Below are 22,245 nucleotides of genomic sequence, written 5' to 3'. Positions count from 1 at the left end.
CAGGATGCTGGACTAGATGTATCCTTGGCCTGATCCAAGCTCTTCTGTCCTGTCGTTTTCATTCTTCCTAGATGGACGGGTGCAATAATAATTCATGAAGATTTCCAAGTGCACAGTTGAACTCTGGCTCCTGTGGCTCATCCTGGTTCTGATCCCACCTCTGAAATGGCAGTCCTTGTTCTTGAAAGGGCATTGCTTTCCTCCTCTGCCCACCCCTCCAGCCACACACTTCCTGAGAGCAGGATCTTTAACGAAGGCAGGGGCCCCAAATGCCAAGCGCTTGCTGTGATGCTAAGCTATTCAAAGCCCTGCTGCCTTTTCCACCCTTGGGCGCCTGCGTCCGGGAAGAATTGTTCAGCAACCCACCACCCTGCAGGCAAGGGCTGGCAATTCCCCCCCCCCCCCCGCCCCAGGCCTTGTATGAGAAAAACCTGAGAGCCAAGATGCCCCATCGAGCTGGCAGATCGACTTGGAGGGCGGAAGCAGCTGGCATCCCATGAATATTGCATGCCCTTCCCTGCCCTGGCGCAGAGGGACCATGAATATTTCAAGTGGCTCTGTTTATTAGTTTTGACGGATCGAAGGATGTTTGGGAGCGTGTCTGGTTACACTCGCCTAATAAGGGTTGATATATTATTGATCTCTCCTGGGGCCTGCGAAGTCAGGCGGGGAGCTGAAAGTTCGTCAGGACCACCGAAACCTTAAAAAAATAAAAAAGCTGATAAACTAAAAACCAGATTAAAACACATATCAACAGCCTACTTGTCTGGTGAGATGCTGGATTCTACAGGCAACACTATGCAATTGTAGGCTCCTAGGAGATACTCCCAAAGGCAGGAAGCTATCTTCCACTGTGTCAGGGCACGGGTCCATCTAGGCCAGTGTTGTCGACATTTGACTAGCAGTGGCTTTCCTGGGTTCCAGGCAGGGAACATTCCCACTGAGCCATGGCACTTCCTGAAGCAAGGGCACACCCCAAACTCCCAAAGAAAGCTGAACTTAATTTGCGCAGAGCCTTTGAAGTGCATGCTGGGTTTTGGAAAACGGTAAAGCAAGAGATGCGATTCTGATCAAAGATTAGAAATCCTTGCCGGAGAGCTTAATTTAAACCCCACAAATGAAAACAAAATCCAAATGAGGGAAATGGGTGGGGTTAAAGGAAGCAATTTCCCACTGATGAGTTTCAATGGCTGAATCTGCCGCTGTCAACCCTGGGTGTGTTACAGGCATGGTGTCAGATGAGCTCAAATGCTTGCATTTCTGCTCCCAGGGAAAAGAACCAGTTGCATAAAAGAGTTATGTTTCTTCCTGAGACTATAGAAAGGAAAGAGGTACCGTATTTTTTCGTGTATAAGACGCCCCCATGTATAAGACGACCTCTATTTTTTCCCCATCCAAAATTAAGAAATTAAGTTGTTGAGCTTTTGGGGGGAGGTCACTTCCGTCAATCGCTCACCCGTCTGCCTGCCACTGCCCATCACTTCAATACAGCCACTGCCAATCACACACCTCGCCACAGCCACCAATTGTCTGCCCGCTCACCGCCATGCACCAGCCCACTTGCCGCAGCTGCCAATCACCTGCCCGCCTCGCCACAGCCGCCAATCGCCTGCCCAATTGCCACAGCCACAGCCAATCACCTGCCCAATCACTCCTTCCAGTCTTCTGCTTGCTGCTGCCGTTAATTGCACATCCCCCCTCTGCATTCACTATCCATGTATAAGATGACAACCAATTTTTCCCTGTTTTTTTTTTTAGCAAAAAGCATTGTCTTATACATGGAAAAATATGGTAATCTGTGTGAAAGAGTGGTGGATATGGGTGTTTTAACTTGATTTGTAGTAAAAGGTAAAGGATACCTGGGCAGTTAAGGCGACTATGGGGTGCCACACTCATCTCGCTACTGGATGAGGGAGCCAGTGTTTGTCCACAGACAGCTTTCTGGGTCATGTGGCCAGCATGACTAAACCGCTTCTGGCACAGCGGGACACTGTGGCAGGTACCAGAACACACAGAAACGCTGTTTACCGTCCTGCCGCAGCAGTACCTATTTATCTACTTGCACTGGTGTGCTTTTGAACTGCTAAGTTGTCAGAAGCTGGGACAGAGCAATGGGAGCTCACCCCATTGTGCAGATTCAAACCACCATCCTTCCGATCTGCAAGCCCTCAAGAGGCTCATTTAACATGGAGAAGGTATGAATCCAGCAAATCACTCTTGGGAGGGGTATCAGATAAGAGCTCCCTTTTCTCCTGTCTCCCTGTTCCCCCAATCTGCAACACTTCACCTGCCATCCTGGAAAATTATGCTGCATCTGATTTTAAAGGTCCACAGATAGCTCACCTTATTTCACTGCCTTGGATTGGGTAATACATTAACCACAAAGCTTCCAGCTACATGAATTAACTGCCTATTACACTCTTACTGGCTATCTAAAGGAAGACAAATGGGGTTCCGGAGGTTGCACAGGATCAGGCCCTTGCAGGTTCTCCATGGGAAAGGAATTCCAGAGTTGAGAGGCAGCTACCCAAACCATCTCTTTGCTGTCCTACCTCAGCCCTTAGATGGGAAGAGTTCTAGTCCACGTAGTGATTGCAACCAGATGGGGGGGGGGGGGAATTCAGCACCACGGACAGCTCCACATGGCACTACAGCTAGAGAGACCTTTGAATGTTGATACAGCACCAGACAAACTTTAAGAGATTTTAACAGGGCCACAGCTCAGTCTGGTTGACCAGCTTCATCTCTGCTGCAAGAAAACCAGTTGTTCAAAGTTTTGCCAACCATTGGCTCCCAACAGAATTGGGGAGACCATGGCTCTGTTGTGATGTCCAGGCTAGAGCCTTCAAACTCTTAAGGATGGCAACACAATTCCCCCAGGGTGGAAAGGTGGTAGCAAGGAGAGCTCCCCATGCGCTGCACATTCTGGGGAAATGAGGTCATCCAGGGTTGGAAATGGCTCTGTCATCTCAGTGTCAGAGGCAGGAGGGTGTGGTTGGCAGAAAGTGGACTAAAGTTAGTGGGGAAGTGCTCAGTTCACCCTAATGGTGCCAGCCTCTACTGTGCTCAAGTATGGCCTTGCCTAGACCAGCGTTTTACAATGTTGGGGCCCCTCGGCCACCTTAGCCTGTGGTCAGGAATGAGGCACACTGTAGTTCAGCAGGCTCTAGAGGGAGCTAGATTGATCACCTCTGCTCTAGATGCTACATTTTCCAGGGAGATCCCCATGGCAAATATTACACAGAAGCACACTCATTGGTTGGACTACTTGAAGTAAGGTGCTGTGTAAATCCTGCCTTCTTGCTTCTCTCTGTATCTCCATATAATCAAAAGCTAAAGGTTTTGCTTTTTTTGTTTTCTTCTTCCTCGACTTTTCCTTGGAAACAAACGTAGCATCTGGAACAGAGTTGATCAACCTAGGGCAGGCATCCCCAAACTCCGGCCCTCCAGATGTTTTGGACTACAATTCCCATCTTCCCTGACCACTGGTCCTGTAAGCTAGGGATCATGGGAGTTGTAGGCCAAAACATCTGGAGGGCCACAGTTTGGGGATGCCTGACCTAGGGCCTTCCAGAGATTGTTGGACTACAGCGTCCAGTGGTCACCAGCCAGGGCTCCTCCCTCTTCCTTTTGTGCAACCCCCACTTCCACACAAACCACCAGTTTGAAGCCAGCACCCGTTCCTCTTATTCACACCCTTTCATGCCCCTTCCTTCATCTTCAACCCTTTGCTGATGTCATGCAAATCCAGGATTGTGGATGAGGCACTACAGTTCCTCCAATGGGGGATGTGTGATGGCAGACCGACACACACACACATATGGGGGGAGAGGGAGGGAGGGAGGGAGAGAGAGAGAGATAGATATCTGGTTCCTGTCTTTCCTTTGCTCCAGACCAGCTAATTCTTTGGATCCATGAGATCCTTTCCCCTGCCACTGCTTGCCCCAGAGATCCAAAGAGCAGCTGTTCCTTTTCGCAACTGCCTCACCAATGAGCCTGCAGGATCACCATCCCTTCTTCTTTCAGGAGCATGGAGGTCTTTGTGGATTTGGGGTTTTTTTGTGTGTTTTTTAAATAGTTTCCCCAAATTGAATTGAGTGCTGCAATCAGGAGCTGAAGTAAATCTGGATTACGTTGGCTGTATGGATTAAGGAGCTTGCAAGCAGAAGGGAGGAAACGCCAGGCATTCGGTGATCACTGAATCTTATAAAAAATGGTTAATGAATCGATGTTGGAAGAAGTTGGTGTGGGCTTAGGAGAGGTCAGAGATACTGAGATGGCATCTCTGACCCTAGAATCAGAGTGTGCTGGACTCGCCTGTCTAGCTTGGCGTGCCAAACTAAGACTTGGGAAACCAGGGTTCAAATCCCTACTCAGCCATGGGTGTCTCACTGGATGGCTTTGGGCCAATCACAGCCTCTCAACTTAACCTACCTCACAGGGTCATTGTGACGATTAAATGGCAATGGGGAGAACCATGTATATGCCACCTTGAGCTCCTTCGAGGGAAAGGTGGGGTGTAAATGCAATAAATGAAATGGAAAACATGCAGCGTTGACTAACTTTTTCAGCACCAAAAAGCCTGGGTGAAACCTTTTTTTTGGGGGGGGGGGTGTTGGGGAGAATTCAATAAAGACAAGGAGAAAAACAGAAGGGGCAGATTCTTCAAATGCCTCCTTCCCTCTCCCCCTCTCCTGCCCCGTCATTCCTTTTCAGGGAAGAGCCAAGGCACCAGAATAAACTCTCTGTGTCAGCTCATGCCCCGGAGGCAGAGCGGGGCAGGAGCAACTTGCCGTGTGCTAATTCATCCTTGTGTGGGCGTTGCGCGTGGCAGGCGCAGAGCGCTGCTTAACAGCGCAGAGAAATATCCCTCTGCAGCAGAGATCCCAATGCACAGAGGCTCGTTTTGCTAAGCAAGGCGATCTTTCCCCCTTACGTCTCCCTTGATGCCTTTGCCTTCGACAATGCACCCCGCTGTGGCTCTTTGCCTTCTACGGAATGCTAGATGGGTTCCTCATGCTGCACCCAGCAGCAACAAAGCCCGTCCACATTTGGGCATCCCATAATAATAATAATAATAATAATAATAATAATAATAATAATAATGGGCTCCCTCTTAAAGAGGGGCCAAAGGCCCCTGCTGCAGAGTGCAGACCTTTCTGTGACAAAAAGAGCGGGGAGGCAGTGCCTTGTTTGTGTGTGTGGGGGGGGTGCCATTAGAGCATAAGCATAGTTTCAGCGCCATGTTGGCAACCCCCTGGTCCAGCACAAGCCTTGCATGAGAGAGGTACCAGGATTTGTCTCTTGCTAGTCAGGCTGGTGGCTCTCTGGAGACTAAGGAAGGCTGTTTCCGGAGTAGACAGTCCTTTGTAGGTGGAACATTCCTCTTGAGTTGACACCAAACAGATTTCATTATAGATCATTGATGCCGTGGGACTCCAGGTTATGCCAGAGGCATTGGAAGGATCAGGCCGATGGCACATCTAGTCTAGCATCCTGCTTTCACAGTGGCCAACCAGATGCCCCAATGGGGAACCCGCAAGCAGGACCCAAGTGCAAGAGCTCTCCCCCCCCCTCCTGTGGTTTCCAGCAACTGGCATTCAGAAACATTACTGCCTCCAGCCATGGAGGCAGAGCACAGCCATCATGGCTAGTAGCCATTGATATCATTATCCTCCTCTATGAATTTGTCCAATCCCCTTTATAGGCATTCTAAGCCGGTGGCCGCATTGCCTCCTGCAGGAGCGAGTTCTGTAGTCTAACTGTGGAACGGATTGTTTCCAGTGTTACTCCTACACAGAGTAGAACCATTGAGATTAAAGGTTGTGACCCACTTTGGCCCATTGATTTCACTGGGTGTCCTCTGAGTAACACTTCATTGAATACAAATCCACGAGCTATATTCAACTAACCTTTGCTCAGAGCAGACCCATTGAAATGAATGGACCCGAGCTAATCGTCCCCATTAATTTTAATGTGTCTACACTGAGTAAAAGTTACTGGACTTCAACCCAACATCACCACTTTGGATATTTCTTGTGAGAGATTTCCCTGCATGCAGAATGCACCAGATTCTACTCCCAGGATCTTCAGGTAGGGCCGGGGGAAATGGGTTTGAAAACCTGGAGGAGGTTTGTCAGTGCAGACCAGGGACAAAAAACTTGCAGCCTTCCAGGTGTTGCTGGACCACAACCCACCCCCACCCCTTGACATTGGCTGGGGCTGATGGGAGATAGAGTCCAAGCAGCATCTGAAGGTCTGCAGGTTCCCTTGACCTGGTAAAGACCATCCTCTGCTAGGTGGGTCAATGGAACCTTCCCCACTCACACGTGACCTCCAGCATTAATATTAGTTGTGCCTGAGTTTTGTGTCCTTTTCCTCCCTCCCAACCCTTGTTTCTTTTTGTGCTGCATCTTTTAAATTATAAGCCTTAGGGCACAGGCTGTCTTCCTATTCAGAGCCATTTGGGTGCCTTTTTCTTACTGAACCGGGGGATTAAAAAAAAAGTGCTTTAAATAAATGCGTAGAAGCCAGCAGACTGCTGCCGAGCAGGGCAGAGTCAGCAAATAAAGTCAGTCCCCACCCCACCCCACCGTCCTTCACCCAATCCAAAAGGAACATGCCTGAGAGGCAAGCAGATCATCCTGCCCTGTTGTAGCTGGGGGAGCAGGGTGGGGGTGAGGGCAAGCAGGCCATTTTTCATGAAACAAATTCTTTCAGGTGTGGGCAGAAAGCAGGGATGCAGCTCCTGAAAGAAGGTTCAGACCCTGGCATCTCCGGCCTGAGCTGGGTCTGTCCTTTGTCTGAAACCCGAAGAGCTGCTGCCAGCCAGTGCAGACACAGCTGAGCTGGGTGCACCAGTTGGTTTGACTCAGAATAAGGCAGCTCTCGGCGTTCCTCTGTCCTGCTTCGAAGCCCTAACAGATGGTTTGCATTGGATTCTCCCCTGGGGCTGGTGAAATATTCCAACTCTCTTCCTTTCCTCTTTCTTGCGATCCTGCAGGAAGGAGGCTGCTTGGGAAAGGATGGGATCTCTCTTAGCTTTGTGGCTAAATTTAGTTTCCTGTCATCATCCCTCTGCAAGCCTCAGGGGGAGAGCGGGGGTGGAGGAGGCAAGGGAGCAGATGGGAGGGTTGGCTGCAGGGCTAGGGTGTCTGGGGGTGGGGGAAGCAGCAGCAGCAGCCACCGCGCCTGGGCAAGACACTGGAGCACTGACTCCAGATTAAAAGTCTTCTTTGTCCCTTTGTTGTCCACCAATTGCCAAGCTCGGCTCTCTTGATGCGCTTTGCCAGCTGCTCAGCAGCCTCCAGAGTCTCAGCCAGAGCGGAGGAACCACAGCGGGCTTTGTGGCTCCAAAAACCCAGCACCGTGTCTGGTGAGTGAATGAACTGGCTCAGGGATCTGAGCAAAGGCAGGCAAGACTCCTCCCTCCCTCCCTCCCTCCCTATCATCATCATCATCATCAGTGTCCTTCCCCCTGCTACCTCCCTCCATTCTGAATCAGGATGATTCTCATGAGAGATTTGCTCCTCCTGGATCCATCTGAGTCTCGGTGACGCAGCTCCTCAGTCCCCCCTGAGAGTCACAGTGGGGGAATCACCCTCCAAGGAGATGACGGCTGCGGCTCCCAAATTAAACTGAAATCCAGCGCCGGGGATCCCTCGCCCACGGAAGCACCCTAGGGAGATGCCCAAAGTCGCCACACTGCCAGATTGAGGAACTGGGTCAGAAGGAAAAGGAGGATGGCTGCTATTTGGAAGGGTGGTCAACCTGGACCCCTTGTTTTTTGCCACTCGTGGATGGGGTAACAGACCCGTTGGGGTTATTTTTCTGGGTTTTTTGTTCCGGGAGAGCCTCCTTGCAGCTGCATCAGGAGAATCCAGGTCTTGGAGAGAAGATTTCTGTGGGAGATTTTCCTCCTCCTTTGACATATCCCGGAGAACCGGGGACACAGAGTCAGGGGAGACCAGGACAACCTCTAGGTCGGGGAGGCGACACCAGAAGCAGGCAGGATGCAAGTGTCCTTCGTCTGCTCGGACCACAACATCAAGAACCGGAGTGCGGAGGACCGGCTCAACCGGCAGAATGCCAACAGCCCCAGCACGCGGGGTCGGTTCCGAGCAGTGGCGATGGTGGCCCGGAGTTTGGGGCACCTCTCCGCGCAGAGCGCCCCGTCCTCCAGCGACTCCAGTGTGAAGCAGACTGGCATGAAATACAGGTATGGGGAGGGTGGGCGAAGTGCCGTACCTCCAGGAAGAGTTTGTGGACCGGTCGCTGTGCAGGGAGCAGAACCCAAATTCTGGAGACTCCCAGAGCCAAACTCTTGGGTCATTGCTCCATCCAACTCTGCATTGCTTGTACTGACCAACAGTGGCTCTCCAAGGGTTTTTCCGGCAAGGAATCTTTCCCAGCCTTACCTGGAGAGGCCATTGGGGATTGAAGCTGGGACCTTGTGCCTGCACAGCAAATGCTCTGCCTCTGAGCTACAGCCACTTACCTACAAATAGTAGGGTCCAATCCTTATGGTTCTGAACGAAGTGCTGAATTAAATATCCAGCACAGTATTGCCTGCACTGACTCACAGCAGCTCTCCGGGGTTTCAAGCAGGGATTCTCTCCCAGCCTTACCTGGATATGCCATTGGGGATTGAACCTGAGTCCTTTGGTCTGCAAGACAGATGCTCTACCACTGAGCTACAATAACAGTTCCCCAAAGCACAAACTTTGAAAAGCAGGCTTACAACTGGCTGGCCATTGTCTGGATATGACAAAAGAAGCAGGTTGGAAGGAGTCTAATCCTTTCTTCCCTATACATGTGCTGGTTTCCCCCTGAAAATTGCATATATATTTTTCAGGTACCGGCTTCAGAGGCAAAGAGCAGCTTTCAGTGGGGATGTTCCAGGGGGGGGAGGGTTAAAACCAATGCCCACCACATCACTGTTCCAGGTTGGCAGCCCCAGGGCTGCTGCTTTGGTTATTAGAAAGTGTGGGTGGGAGGGGAGACAGTGGCCAGTTGTAATTAATGTTTTTAAAGGCAAAGATGTAATGGCACCTGTCGATTGTTTTTTTTTTTTGGCTGTTGCCAAAAAGGCTGCGAAGGTAGGCTGAGGAAACGCCAGAAACTGTATTTTGGTATGAAGCCTATTATTCATTGGAACATTGGAAGCTGCCTTCTACCGAGTGAGACCATGGATCCATCTAGCTCAGTACTGTCTGCACGGGCTAGCAGCAGCTTCCAAGGGTTTCAAGATCTCAGTCCTAACTGGAGATGCTGGGGATTGAATCTGCATGCAAACCAGGTGCTCTGCCACTGAGCTTACCCCCCTTCTGCAAATCTACCGAGGCCAGTGCTGTCCGCATTGACTAGCAGGGCTTCAGAGAAGTGCCTTTCCCAGCCCTGCTTGGAGACGCCATTGGGGATTTAACCGGGGGCCTTCTGCATGCAGAGCAGCATGTTGGTAATGACTGGTGAAAACTCAAGCCTGAGCAGGGTCCAGCTCTTTTGAGTTCCCAGTGATGGGGGTTGTAGGAGAGCCCTACAAATCTCCTTGTCCCACCTCAAGCAAGGAGAAGCTGGGGAGAAACTACAAAGCAGGACAGATGGATGGATGGATGGATGGATGGATGGATGGATGGATGGATGGATGGATGGATTAATAGATAGGGTAGATTCATTCTGCAGATTTTAACTTTGGTTGCAGAATTAAATTTTGGTTGCAGAATTAAATTTTGGTTGCAGAATTTAACTTTAATTTATTTGTGGGCTCCTTCCCCACCCATCCCTCTCCTTGCCTTCTGTTGCCTCTGGATAGGCAGTGATCTGGACGGAAGTATAGTTGAAACAGCCTGGAACTGCATTAGGGTGCTTGTTTGTTTTTGCTGCTGCTGCTGAATCACATTTAATGAGTAGAGAGCAGGTGATAGGCTGCCCACTCTGCTCTTTACCTAATCTGCACCAATCAGCTGAGAGTGGAGTTGTTCTTGCATCTTTCTCTTTGAGTTCATGCAGAAGTCAGGGAGAGAGAGTGAGGCGGGCAAGGACGCATTTGACCCTGAAAAGGTCATACTGAAAATTAGCCATACCTGATTAAAACATCCACTGAAAAACTTGTAAAGTAGTGTATTTTAAACTTTCCGAGGATATCATTTGTTTCTTCCTGGTTGCACAGTCAATATCTAGGGTGACCCTGACCAAATTGCAAATGCTATTATTCTAGTTCCATTTTATTAAAAAGAAAATACGTTTACAACCTGTAAAAACATGAGGAATGTAACTCAAAGCAAACTGGCTGAAACGAGGAATTTCATCAGGTAGTTCCTGCATTAATAGTCAGTGGGTTTTCATCAAACCGGAGAGGGTGAACAACCTTGCAACTTTCCTGGATTTCTACAACAGCAAAAGAGAATGTTGAAGAAATACTATGGGTACCTCCACCACCCCAAAAAAATGTCACAGGTGAAAACTTCACTTGAAAGGGAAATATTTAAACTGCTGAACCTCGGCCAATTCCGGTCTCCTTGTTTGGAAATTTGGCCTCCTTATAATGCTTGTCTGCCATTGCAGCTCATGTGCAAAGTGACATAATATGGTGACAAACCACCTTCATCCTATTGTGATGGACAGGTTCAGGCTTTGGAATCTAAGAACTGTCGAGTTGGGAGGGATCCTAAGGGTCATCTAGCCCCACCCCCTGCAATGCAGGAATCGCAGTGGAATAATCCTTGACAGGTGGCCACCCAACCTCTGCTCAAAACCCCCCGATGGTCTTCCAAGGGAGTCTGTTCCACTGTCAAACAGCTCCTACTGTCAGAAAGTTCTTCCTAACATTCAGTCGAGGTTCACCCAGACTTCCTTTTCAACCTCGCTTTCCAGGGTTTAAAGCTCCGTATCCAAGCATTGTGTTTGGTTTCTCTTGTTCCAGGTGTTTTCCTGGGGAAAACTCGTGTTTTGCAGCTGGGTCAGAGCAAACAGCAGTCCGTGGAAAACCCAGTTGCTGTTTGCTCTGATTCAGCTGTAAAATGCAGGTTTTCCCAGGGAAAGCACTGGGTCAAACAAACAGACACTGCTCAGACATGGAACTTTAAAGTGCCTAGAAATGCAGCTCAGAAGGAAGTGTGGATGAGCCTTCCTTTTCATTTGAATCTCCTTCCTTTTCATTTGAATCCATTTGTTCGGGTCCCCTCTGCAGCAGCAGAAAACATGCTTGCGATTGTGTTAGGGCCAAACCAGTTCTGTGCATTAAACGCACATTTGTAGTTTTAGCTGTAAAGATCGTTTGGGTAATGGGGTGGTTGTGTTCATTTGTGTGTCCCTAAACGCAGGACACGTGAATGAAATCTGCTGCCCTCCTTTGCGTTACTTCTGTTGCTTTAATTTTCACCACCTTCACTACTCTAGCTTTGATACCCAAACTAAGCAGGTTTGGAGGGGGCAGGGAAAACTTCAAGCAGTGGGGAGGTAACGTTTTGCTCCCGCTACCCCCTGCCCCCCACCCCAGCAACATGCGCCATTTAGCGGTTCATGTAAAAACACACAAACCCACCGGCTCTTTGCAAGCAAACGAGCAAGTTTGTGTTTAATGTTTGGTCCTTTGTAAACACAGAATTCCGTAGCAGCAGCCGGAATGGTTTTTACATACAGTAGTTCTGTAAGAAAAGGGATCCTCCTTCGTGAATTGGGGTAGCCAGTGCAACGTCAGGAAACAGTTTTTGCATTAACCTTATAAGGGCAGGGCCACACCATACATTTCAAACACACCCAATGCACATTGAAAGCACGTTACTTCCCCCAATTAATTCTGGGAATTATAGTTTATTAAGGGTGCTGGGAACTGTAGCTCTGCGAGGGGGTGACTACAGTCCCCAGGATCCCTTAGGGGAAGCTATGCATTTTAAATGTGCACTGGATGTCCTCTAAATGTATGCTGCAGAACTGTCCTTACAAGCCGGAAATCCTTCTCTCTGTAAGTTTCAGCTGCTCAGCCTGTCTGATGACAGTAAAAGAGGCTACATTGCACTATTTCCCATTGTTTTAGTTGTGCCACAGCCTTGACCAGAGAGGCTTTTTCATAGCCAAAGACCCTGACATTCCCCCTTACGGACTTCCCATTCCCAGCATGTTTTCCCATGCCAATATTAACAGCCATCACACTATGGGTGGCTAATATTTCTTGGTGATTGGACCCTGGGCACCCGTGAAATCAGTAACTGTGAGGGTGGGGTGCATGATTGCTTTGAAATGCTTTGAGGTGCTTTAAATGGTTTCGGATGCTCTGAATGGCTTTGAAATATTTTAGGTGGTTTTTAAAATGTTTCAAATGCAGCACACTTCTGTTTTAAATTGTATCATTTCAACGCCGGCCGCATTAATAAAATAAAATGGACTTCATAAGGAGATAGTTCTGTGGTCCGTTTAGCAACGTTGCTGTGGGCTTCAAGGCGCTCTGTCTCCTTGAATCGGCCGTTTCCTTGCTCGGTTCACTGGCTGTTGTTAATCTGCCTGTTAATTGATAGATATCTTTTGAAGGGGAGGGAGCTCTGGAATGGAGGGCGGTAGCTCAATGCTAGAGAGCCTGCCTTGCATGCAGAAGGTCTCAGGTTCAATCCCCATTATCTGAGCCCCTGGAGAGCAGCAGCAGCTGCCAGCCAGTGTAAACAAAAAGCTGAGTTAGATTGACCAAGACTCAGTATATAAGGCAACTTACTGGGTTCCTAAAGGCGGGCAGCAAGAAAGCTCTTTCACATATATGCTCAGGAGGAAGGGCAGCAAGAAAGCTCTTTCACATATATGCTCAGGAGGAAAGCCAAGCACACCAATGTCGTGGCAGTCTGTTGAAAAGTGTTTAACTTTGCTTGGGAGGTGCTTCTGAAGCACTGTAACTTTCTTGCAGTGTTAAAGCTGAATGACCCACTGCTCAAGGACTATAGCAGTTGAGGTGTCTGCCCAAAGTCATGCTGCTGGTGTGAAGTTCTGCAGATTATCATGCATGGATGGTTAGCTGTGTTTACTGTTAGCACTTAGATACCATTCCCTCTAATAGTGAACTGTGGTGGTTGAGCACCTATTATTTTGGGGGTGAAATGGGGCCACCCAAAATAAGGTAGCAGGCCTTCAAGATACTACCTTCAGCCTCAAGATATCCTGCTCAGGCCTTCAGCCACTGATCTCAGGGAACCCCTGTTGTTGTTTTTGGCCCATGGCCACCTGCTCCTAGTGACTTGCCCACTGTAATTGACGCCACGAGGACTTTCTCATAGGACATATTTGCACCCTGCATTTAAAGCACCACAACAGTACCTTTTTTAATTTATTTTTTATTTTCACAAGGCTTATGCACACGGCTTGATTGCAAAACAACCCCGAAAGCGGCTTTACGAAGTTAACAATGCAATGAAATTATCAGTGGAAACAACTCTTTACGACATTCAAAAAATAAAATCAGCAATATACTAAAACCGGATTGAAACATACATCAAGGTTCCACGTGTTTGTCTAAAGAAAAATGTTGTCTAAAGAGAAATGCCCACGGCATGCGCCCAAAAGAGTGTAGGGAAGGTGCCTGCCTGGTGTCAATAGGCAGGGAGTTCCAAGATATGCGTGCTGCCACACTAAAAGGTTGATTCCTTACAAATGCAGAAAGGATATCAGGTGGCACCTATAACGTTGCCAATTCTGCATGCATGGGGCAAGGCGATTTCACAGATAAACTTGACACGCTTCAGCCTGTTTCCTTCTTGGAGCACAGATGAGGGACATTAAAAGCCTGTGTGTTTCTTTTTCCCAAGAGGGAGGGAACGGGGTGGGGGGTGGGGAACCTTTGTGAGGGGCAGAGGGTCTGCTTGGGGTCGCTGCAGCTTGTGGGGTGGGCTGAAGAATGGGGTGAAGTGTCTGGGGGTGGTGTATTGTCATCCTCACTCGTTTTATTTGCAGTCAACTGAACATTTAAACAATAACGGTTTTCTAACAATACACACAGGCCTCTGAGAACGCATGGCAGTTTGTGGAATGGCACTTTTGTTTAAAAAGACTTAAAAGTTAAATGTAATAAAATAGACATTCGGTGGGTGGGGAGACAGGTTGCAAAAAAAAGCAAAATTCAGCTGCATATGAATCACTGTTTATAACTGAAACAAAATAAAAAACATTCCTTCCAGTAGCACCTTAGAGACCAACTAAGTTTGTCATTGGTATGAGCTTTCGTGTGCATGCACACTTCTTCAGATACGAAAGCTCATACCAATGACAAACTTAGTTGGTCTCTAAGGTGCTACTGGAAGGAATTTCTTTATTTTGTTTTTCGACTACGGCAGACCAACACGGCTACCTACCTGTTTATAACTGATATATGCTGCAAATTTTTTAAAAAGCACTATTTTTTAAAATTGACAATCAATAACATTTTTTTAAAATGCACATTAATGCAAATGAAAAACACAGTATGAAAATGTGCCATGGTATATGTATATGCTGTGTAAGAAAGAGCTTGTTTCTTGCTGCTCCAGAGGGCAGGACCCGAAGAATTGGATTCAAATGACAGGAGAGAAGATTCCGACTAAACATTAGGAAGAACTTTCAGATGGTAAGAAAGGTTCGGCAATGGAACAGAAGAAGGCGGCAGACTCTCCTTCACTGGAAGTTTTAAACAGAGGTTGGATGGCCATCTGTCAAGGATTCTTTCACTGTGATTCCTGCATTGCAGGGGGCTGGACTAGATGGCACTTGGGTGCCCTTTCAAACTCTACAATTCCATTCTGCGATTCTATATCAGGCGATATACTGCTTAGTATCGTTATTCTGTGTTTTTCAGTTGCGCTAATGTGCGTTTTTATTGTTGATCTGCAAATAAGATGATGATGGTGGAGATGAGGTCACAGGGAGCAAAACACCCGGTGTTCACAGGGGAAGGGGAATAGAGCTTGGAGCAAAATTTCAAGGGTGTGGTGGGAAATGGCCTGGCCATGTCGCTTTATGAATAAGAAATTTCTGGACCATCCAGGAACCAAACTTCCTCTTCCTCCCCCCCCCCCCGCCTTGCCCCAGGCTGATGGCTGGCCCTTTCATGTGGAAGGTCAGAAAATGCTGAGAGGCGTTGGAGCCGCCACAAAATATTTAGTCTGCGGCTTGCAAAAACTGACAGACAGCTCAAAGCAATGTATCACACGCAAACATGCACAGTCTCCCTAAGGGCCTGTGCTGGGTGTTCCTCTGCCAATCAAGCTCTTATGGCAGCATTTGAACCTGAGAGAACCCCGTGAAAATCGTTTGTGTAGGATTATTTATATACATATCTTTGTAGGACTTATTCTCTAAACGCCAAGTATTATGCGTATTATCTCGGCAATCTTTACAGCAACCCAGTATGCTATGTTGGAGTTACCATCACCGTATTACCGTTCTGGGTGTGTGTGGAATGCACTGAATGTTATTACAGTATTATCAATTACTGCATTTATATCCCACCATTTTCTCCAAGGAGCTCGAGGTGGCATGTATGGCTCTCCCGCTCCTCGTTTAATCCCCATAACAACCCTGTGAGGTAGGACAAGCCCAGGGAGCTTCATGGCCAAGTGTGGATTTGAACCCTGGTCTCCCAGGTCCCATGTCAACCCTCTAACCCAGGGGTCCCCAAACTAAGGCCCGGGGGCTGGATGCGGCCCAATCGCCTTCTAAATCCGGCCCGCGGACAGTCCGGGAATCCGCATGTTTTTACATGAGTAGAATGTATCCTTTTATTTAAAATGCATCTCTGGGTTATTTGTGGGGCATAGGAATTCATTCATTTTTTTTCCAAAATATAGTCTGGCCCCCCACAAGGTCTGAGAGACAGTGGACCGGCCCCCTGCTGAAAAAGTTTGCTGACCCCTGCTCTAACCCATGGGTAGGCAAACTAAGGCCAAGAGGCCAGATTCCGGCCCAATCGCCTTCTAAATCTGGCCCGTGGACAGTCTGGGAATCAGTGTGTGTTTTACATGAGTAGAATGTGTGCTTTTATTTAAAATGCATCTCTGGGTTATTTGTGGTGCGTAGGAATTCGTTCTTTTCTCTTTTTTCAAAATATAGTCTGCCCGCCCCCACAAGGTCTGATGGACAGTGGACCCTGCTGAAAAAGTTTGCTGACCCCTGCTCTAACCACTACACCACACTGGTGTAGTGTCCCCAATTGATGCCTCAAGGTGAACTTGATGTGATGTCAGGAGATCCCTAATTCCCCTAGGAAAGAGTCCAGTTTGGCAAACCCTCCCGTTGCCTTTTCTTAATAATTATTTTGCAAACCAAGAACAGACTGGGGGAGATCCAAACCCAGGGCTCCTGATGTCAGTTCTCTAGTTCCACCAGGGATAGGGGTCTAACCCATCTGGAGATGGAGGTTTCCTTGTGTCGGATTCTGCATGATTATGAAAGCACCAAATGGTATATTTGTTCCCCCCTTCCTCCTCTCTCCTTCCCTTCCCTTGTGTATCTTTTGAGTGAAACACAAAATGCTGATTGGAACTGAAACGACATCTGCTCTCTGTAAGCATTGGTGCGAAGATGCCAATGGCCAGCGTCTATTTCCGACATTTCCATCTGCCTATTAAAAGGTGGCGTTGTTTTTTTCAGAAACCTTGGGAAGTCAGGACTCCGAGTTTCCTGCCTCGGGTTAGGTAAGTGGAATTCTTGGGGTTTTCCTTTTAATTCAGCTTGCGGGCGGGGGGGGGGGGAGATTCAGTGTGCTGCATACGCAACAAATGTACTCTGTGGAAGATGCAGTGCAATGCAGCTGTCCAGAGAGGAATTGATTGGCAGAGGGCATCCATATCTCTCTGCATTGCTTTCCCACTTTCAACAGCCATGGCTTCCCCCAAGAGAATCCTGGAAGCTGCAGTTTGCTAGGGGTGTTTGCAGACCCCTGTTCCCCTCCCAGGGCTGAATCATGCTTTCCTGGTGGATTTCATTCCTGGCTTGGGATCTCCACATTGTCGCTCTTGCATTGTCTGTTGTGTTAAGCTGACCCTGCTCCTGGAACCCGTTGCTAAGGTGGATGGAGCTCAAGCTTGTTCCAGTGCGACAATTGTTCTGAGCGTCCATTGAAGGTACCATTCCTGCAGGAAGCGGAATTAAAAGCTGTCCCAGAGTTTTAATTCCACAAAGGGTGTGCTTGCAACTCCTCCATCCCTATTCCCTGTCTTGGGGACAGCTCAGCAATTCCTTTCTTGTTTCATTCAAGCTCATTCTGCAGTGATCCTCTTGGCATTAAGAATAAACAGGTTGGAAATCAGACCGGCCAACTGAGGCAGCCAGCCAGTCAGTCAGTCAGTGAGCACTTAGAAAAGGATGTTGCGATTGCTGTACTAAGACCCAGTGTGGGTTTCTCAAAAATAAGTCTCATTTCTTTTTTTTGATGGAGTTACAAGCTTGGTGGATCAGGGGAATGCTATGGACGTAATGTCTCTTGGTTTCAGTAAGGCTTTTGACAAAGTCCCCCATGATACTCTTGCAGGGAAGCTGGTAAAATGTGGGCTGGATGAGGTCATTGTTTGGTGGATTTGTAGGTAGTTGACTGACCAAATCCAGAGTGCTCAGTAATCATTCCTCATCATCCTGGGTGGAACTGGGAAATGACAGGTGTGTGTTCTGTCCTGGGCTTGGATAAAGGAATTGGGGGGATGTTCTTTACATTTGCAGGTGATATCAAGCTGGAAGGGGCAGTTAATGTTACAGAACAGAACTGGTATTCTGGACATTTAACAGCATGGAGAACCAAATCTGGGACCCCCTTTTGCTTTCCCGGTTTGCCAGGAACAGTAAATCTGCACCTTGTACACATGGCAGACTTTTGACTTTTGCCCCACAAAGAGGCAGATCAGTTATTCCCAAGTGGTGTGTTTGGTGCATACAAATGAACTTTTTAAATCCCCAAATCCAAAGGCTCCTGTGAGCCCAGAGCACCCCTCCTTCAGTGGACCCCCATCTGGTTGGTGGCACAGATGCTTCAGGGTTGCATAGTACCCAGTATGCCAATGGATGGCCAGTTTCTCGGAAGTCACACAGCAGCGGAGCTAAGTTCTTGCCTTCTTCCTCTGCTTGCAAACTTCCCAAAGGTATCTGCTTGCCACTAGGGAAGAAAGAACAGGGGACGAGATGCACATATCTTGACCTTGTCCAGTACAGACAGCTGCCTTATATCGAGTCAACTAATTGATGCATCTAGCTCAGTACTGCCTGCACTGACTGGCAGCAACTCTCCAGGGTTTCAGACCGAGATCATTCCCAGTCCTACATGGAAATGCAATAGGAGGATTGAACCCGGAGCCTTCTGCACGCAAAGCAGGTGCCCTGCCACTGGGCTGTGACTCAATGAATGGACTCTTTTTTTCCAGGAGTTCAGTTCCATCCTGCCTTTGTCCTTCCTTCATTCAGGGGGTTGGAATAGATGACCCTCGGGGATCCCTCCCAACTCTGCAGTTCTGTGATTCTCTCCTTCTTTTCATTTTTGAAAATCCTTTTGTCTGCCTCTCTCTCTTGCTCTCATTCTCTTTTGTAGGAACATGGGTGACATTTGGAGGACAGATTACGGATGAGGTAAGAATTGTCCCCTCCCTCATGTTTATTTTGTTTACTATATTTATTTATTTGACGATCTGTTCCTGAGAGGTACCGGTACCTCCTCCTCCCCTGTCCCAGATCTATTCTCCTGAACTGAAGATGTGAACTGAGGTAGGAGGATCCCCTAAACTGGGGGAGGGAACTGGTGCCCCCCCCCCTCCAGAAGTTGTTGGATTCCAGCTCTCATGAACCCCAGGCATCACGGATGATGGGACCTGGAGTCTAGCAACATCCGGAGGGTCCCAAAGGAAGCCTTGACAGCAACTTTGTTGTGTGTCCCGCCTCTTAGATCCAGCCTAAATTTGCATCTATATGCATAAATTAGCATATCTGAATTGTATGCTAATATGTTTCATTTGCCTGTGCCCTGGGTCCATTAAGGGCCTGGCCGACATCCCTCTAAGTGAAAACCTAGTGGTTTAGCAAAAGTAGCATTATTTTTAGTTGTACCCTGAATTTCACGCCTCCTCAATGCCCTGGTGCAGCCCACAGCTCAAAAACAATGCATCAGAACAGCGAGGCAGTGCTGGGTAGCGGTTAGAGTGCTGGACTAGGATCTGGGAAACTGGGACTCAAATCCATACTCAGCTGTGAAGTCCTCTGGGGAACTGGGCCAGTCCCCATCTCTCAGCCCGCCCTACCTCACAGGGTTGTTGTTGTGAGGATATAAGGTGGCAATGTATGCCACCTTGAGGGCGGAAGATAAGTGTAGCAATAAATATGCACACTTCGAGAGAGGAAATGCATTTCAAACTCTGCCTGCTGTGAGAAAACGCATTTAAAAATGACCATATAAATGCGAGCTTTGATGTGGATTTAAAAATAAGAATTGCAGATGACGGCGGAAAGCGGGTGGAATAGATTCACTGGTGAGAACACACAGAAGTGGCCATGTTCTAGAAGTAAATGGATGAGCGGTGGGTGTGGGTGGGCAGGTGGAGGGGGGCAGCGAAACCCCACCAGTCCTGCAGAGAGAGAGACACACACACACACCTCGCACCCCGTGCCTCAGCTCTGCCTCTCTTTCAGATGGCGGAGCAGTTGATGACCTTGGCCTACGACAACGGCATCAATCTCTTCGACACGGCGGAGGTCTATGCTGCAGGGAAGTAGGTGCACCCATCCACCCATTTCTACCACCCCCATTGTGCTTTTCTGAGCACTTTCCCATACATTCTCTCTGTCATCCAACCCAAGGCCCTGCGAGGTAGGCTAGTCATCCGCGGCAGGTGGGAAGGGGGCTGAGAATAAGAGAGAGCAGCCTGTCGGAGGCCACCTGGCGAGTCCGCGGCCATGCCGTCTTCAACCCCAACCCCACCCCAGAGAGCCATTGCAAGCATCCCCACCCCCACCTGCGACTCCTCAAAAACAAACAGTCCTTGCTGCTACTGTTTCTCAGCTTCCAGTGTGATTGGATCAGTCGGTTTTGCAGAGCACCAAGGAAGGCTGCCTGTTTTGGGTTTTTTTCTACCCATCAGTCCATTTTACAGAGCTTCCTCCTTATAATCACATGGCCAACTTAGAACATGGATTCACACAGAGACATTGTGGGGGAGCTCCTCTGAAAGCAGGTAACTTTATCTGCTGACACTCCAAAAATAAAACTTTGAAGGTCTAAGAGTAAAATGCATCTCCACTTTCAGTTCAGAAAGTCAAATAACTGAGGGAATACTAGCTTAAGCCCTGATTATTATTTTCTCCCCCTGTATGGGGTTGTATCCTGGTCACCAAAATTCATTTTGGCTACACTCACTGTACTGTAGCAAGCTTGACTTCATTTCTGCATGAGTCTAACAGCCACATTGTCTGTCTCTTTCTGTGTCTTGTAGGGCTGAAGTCGTGTTAGGGAATATCATTAAGAAAAAAGGATGGAGGTAACTGTTCTTCTTTGGACCAAATCCCAATCCCATTCCATCTTGTGGTTAGACCTGTTGTCTCTGTATGCTTTAACATGTTTTAACCCGCCACCATGCTCAAGAACCCACGTGGACTAGAAGCAAAATTCATGCCATAATCAAAATGAGACACGTTTATTTCATGAAAGTTATGTGCTGCTTGACAGTAAAACAAAACCTCAGACCACACTGTATTTCACAGTGCCACCTATCAACAGCCCCATGAACTGCAGAACGTGATGACAGCCTTAGGCTTTTATGTATATAGCAAGATACACACAGTAATCCAAATTCCAGATCCTTACATTTTTGACCACCGGAACAATCATGACTGATACGTTTATACATTGTCTGCAGGATAGTGTGTGTGTGTGTGTGTGTGTGTGTGTCATTCATTCATTCATTCATTCATTCTATTTCTAACCTACCCTTTCTCCCAAAGGAGTCCAGGGTGGTGCTACTACACCTTTTCTCATCACAGTCTTGCTCAGGATACTTGACAGATAATTTGCCAAATGTGTCTAATCCTTCTCAGATTTAACATTCGGTGGAGGGGAACTTCAGGATGGTGGTGAATGCATTTAGGAGATTTACCTTTATCCATCACACATCCATTCTCTTCCCCCCCCTTCCTCCGCTCTTCTTGCAGACGTTCCAGCCTGGTGATAACAACCAAAATCTTCTGGGGAGGAAAGTACGTAAGCATTTCAACCACCCTGCTTGTGTGCCATTTGAGTTAGGAAAATCAAGCATATCTGGCGGGCGGTGGAGGGCCAGGGGACTTTGACTAGTTTCAGAAAGGGGGACTGATCCTTAGAATTAGGGATTCCCTTTTCAAGCATCACCCACCCACAATTTCCTTTTGAGGAAAGGGAGTGTGCCTCTGAGCATGGAGAGAATGCCATCCCCCCTTCTGTCCTCCCTAGCCGGTATAAGGTACGATTTTTGGGGATGAAAGATCAGCATTTCTGGATAGCCTCAGAGGGCAATTAGTTTCAGCTCCTCCCTTTCTACATAGTCATCTTTGCATAGCACAAGTTAACAATTTCGGATACATCAGTCTTCTAACTTCAGTCTTTCCTCCTTCTCCTCCCACCCCAGAGCCGAGACGGAGAGAGGACTCTCAAGAAAGCATATTATAGAAGGTAAGCTGAAGCCAAATTGCTGGGCACTTAAAAATTAACCCAGTGGGTATTCCCTGAAAGAGGCCTCTTCCCCAAACCTAGCGCTCTCCAGATATTTAATTTATTTATAAACATATTTACCGGTATATACTGATGTTCATAAAATTTAAAAAAACAGAACAATTTACAGCACTTATGTATAAATTCACATAATAGAAAACATCTAACAAGTAAAAGTCAGAAATCAACTGTTACAGAATAGAAAGTTGCATTCTTAATTGCCTGATGCAATAGAAAAGTTTTCAGCGGGCATTTCAAAGGTTAAAACAGAAGGTGCTTTGCTGAATCTCCAGTGGCAGGGAGTTCCACAGGACTGGGCTGATGACACTTGTTGTCAAGTAAGCCCTGCCAACTTGGGGAGAGTGAACAACAAAGCTCCTGAAGATGATCTCAGTGATGGAGCTGGGATATAAAGGTTCAGGCGGTCCTTGAGGTACCCTGGGTGTAAGTTCTTCAGGGCTTTGTAGATTAATACAAGGACCTTGAATCTGGCTCTGTAGGAGATGGGCTGCCTTACAAGCAACCCAAGGGACAGCACTGCCTGTCATCTTCCCAATAGAATTGTAGAGTGGAAGCAAACC

At 47.9% G+C, this 22,245-nt stretch overlaps 1 protein-coding gene across 11 annotated transcripts in view; it reads left to right on the top strand.

Annotated features, from left to right (window-relative positions):
- Positions 1-22,245, top strand: part of KCNAB2 (potassium voltage-gated channel subfamily A regulatory beta subunit 2) — a 104,244-nt gene that overhangs the window by 60,022 nt on the left and 21,977 nt on the right. For 10 of the 11 annotated variants that reach the window (XM_088671788.1, XM_088671786.1, XM_060276123.2 and 7 more), the window contains 6 exons: positions 16,600-16,643; positions 18,524-18,561; positions 19,615-19,694; positions 20,415-20,459; positions 21,130-21,174; positions 21,582-21,625. In XM_088671788.1, coding sequence (XP_088527914.1) covers positions 16,600-16,643; positions 18,524-18,561; positions 19,615-19,694; positions 20,415-20,459; positions 21,130-21,174; positions 21,582-21,625 — 296 coding nt within the window. Of the gene's footprint in view, positions 1-7,928; positions 8,219-16,599; positions 16,644-18,523; positions 18,562-19,614; positions 19,695-20,414; positions 20,460-21,129; positions 21,175-21,581; positions 21,626-22,245 lie in introns of those variants that run through there. The other variant, XM_060276126.2, reaches the window with a different exon arrangement.

The sequence above is a fragment of the Zootoca vivipara genome, chromosome 6 (genome assembly GCF_965207765.1).
Source record: "Zootoca vivipara chromosome 6, rZooViv2.hap1.1, whole genome shotgun sequence".
Classification (NCBI taxonomy): domain Eukaryota; kingdom Metazoa; phylum Chordata; class Lepidosauria; order Squamata; family Lacertidae; genus Zootoca; species Zootoca vivipara.
This window is presented reverse-complemented; position numbering and strand designations above follow the sequence as displayed.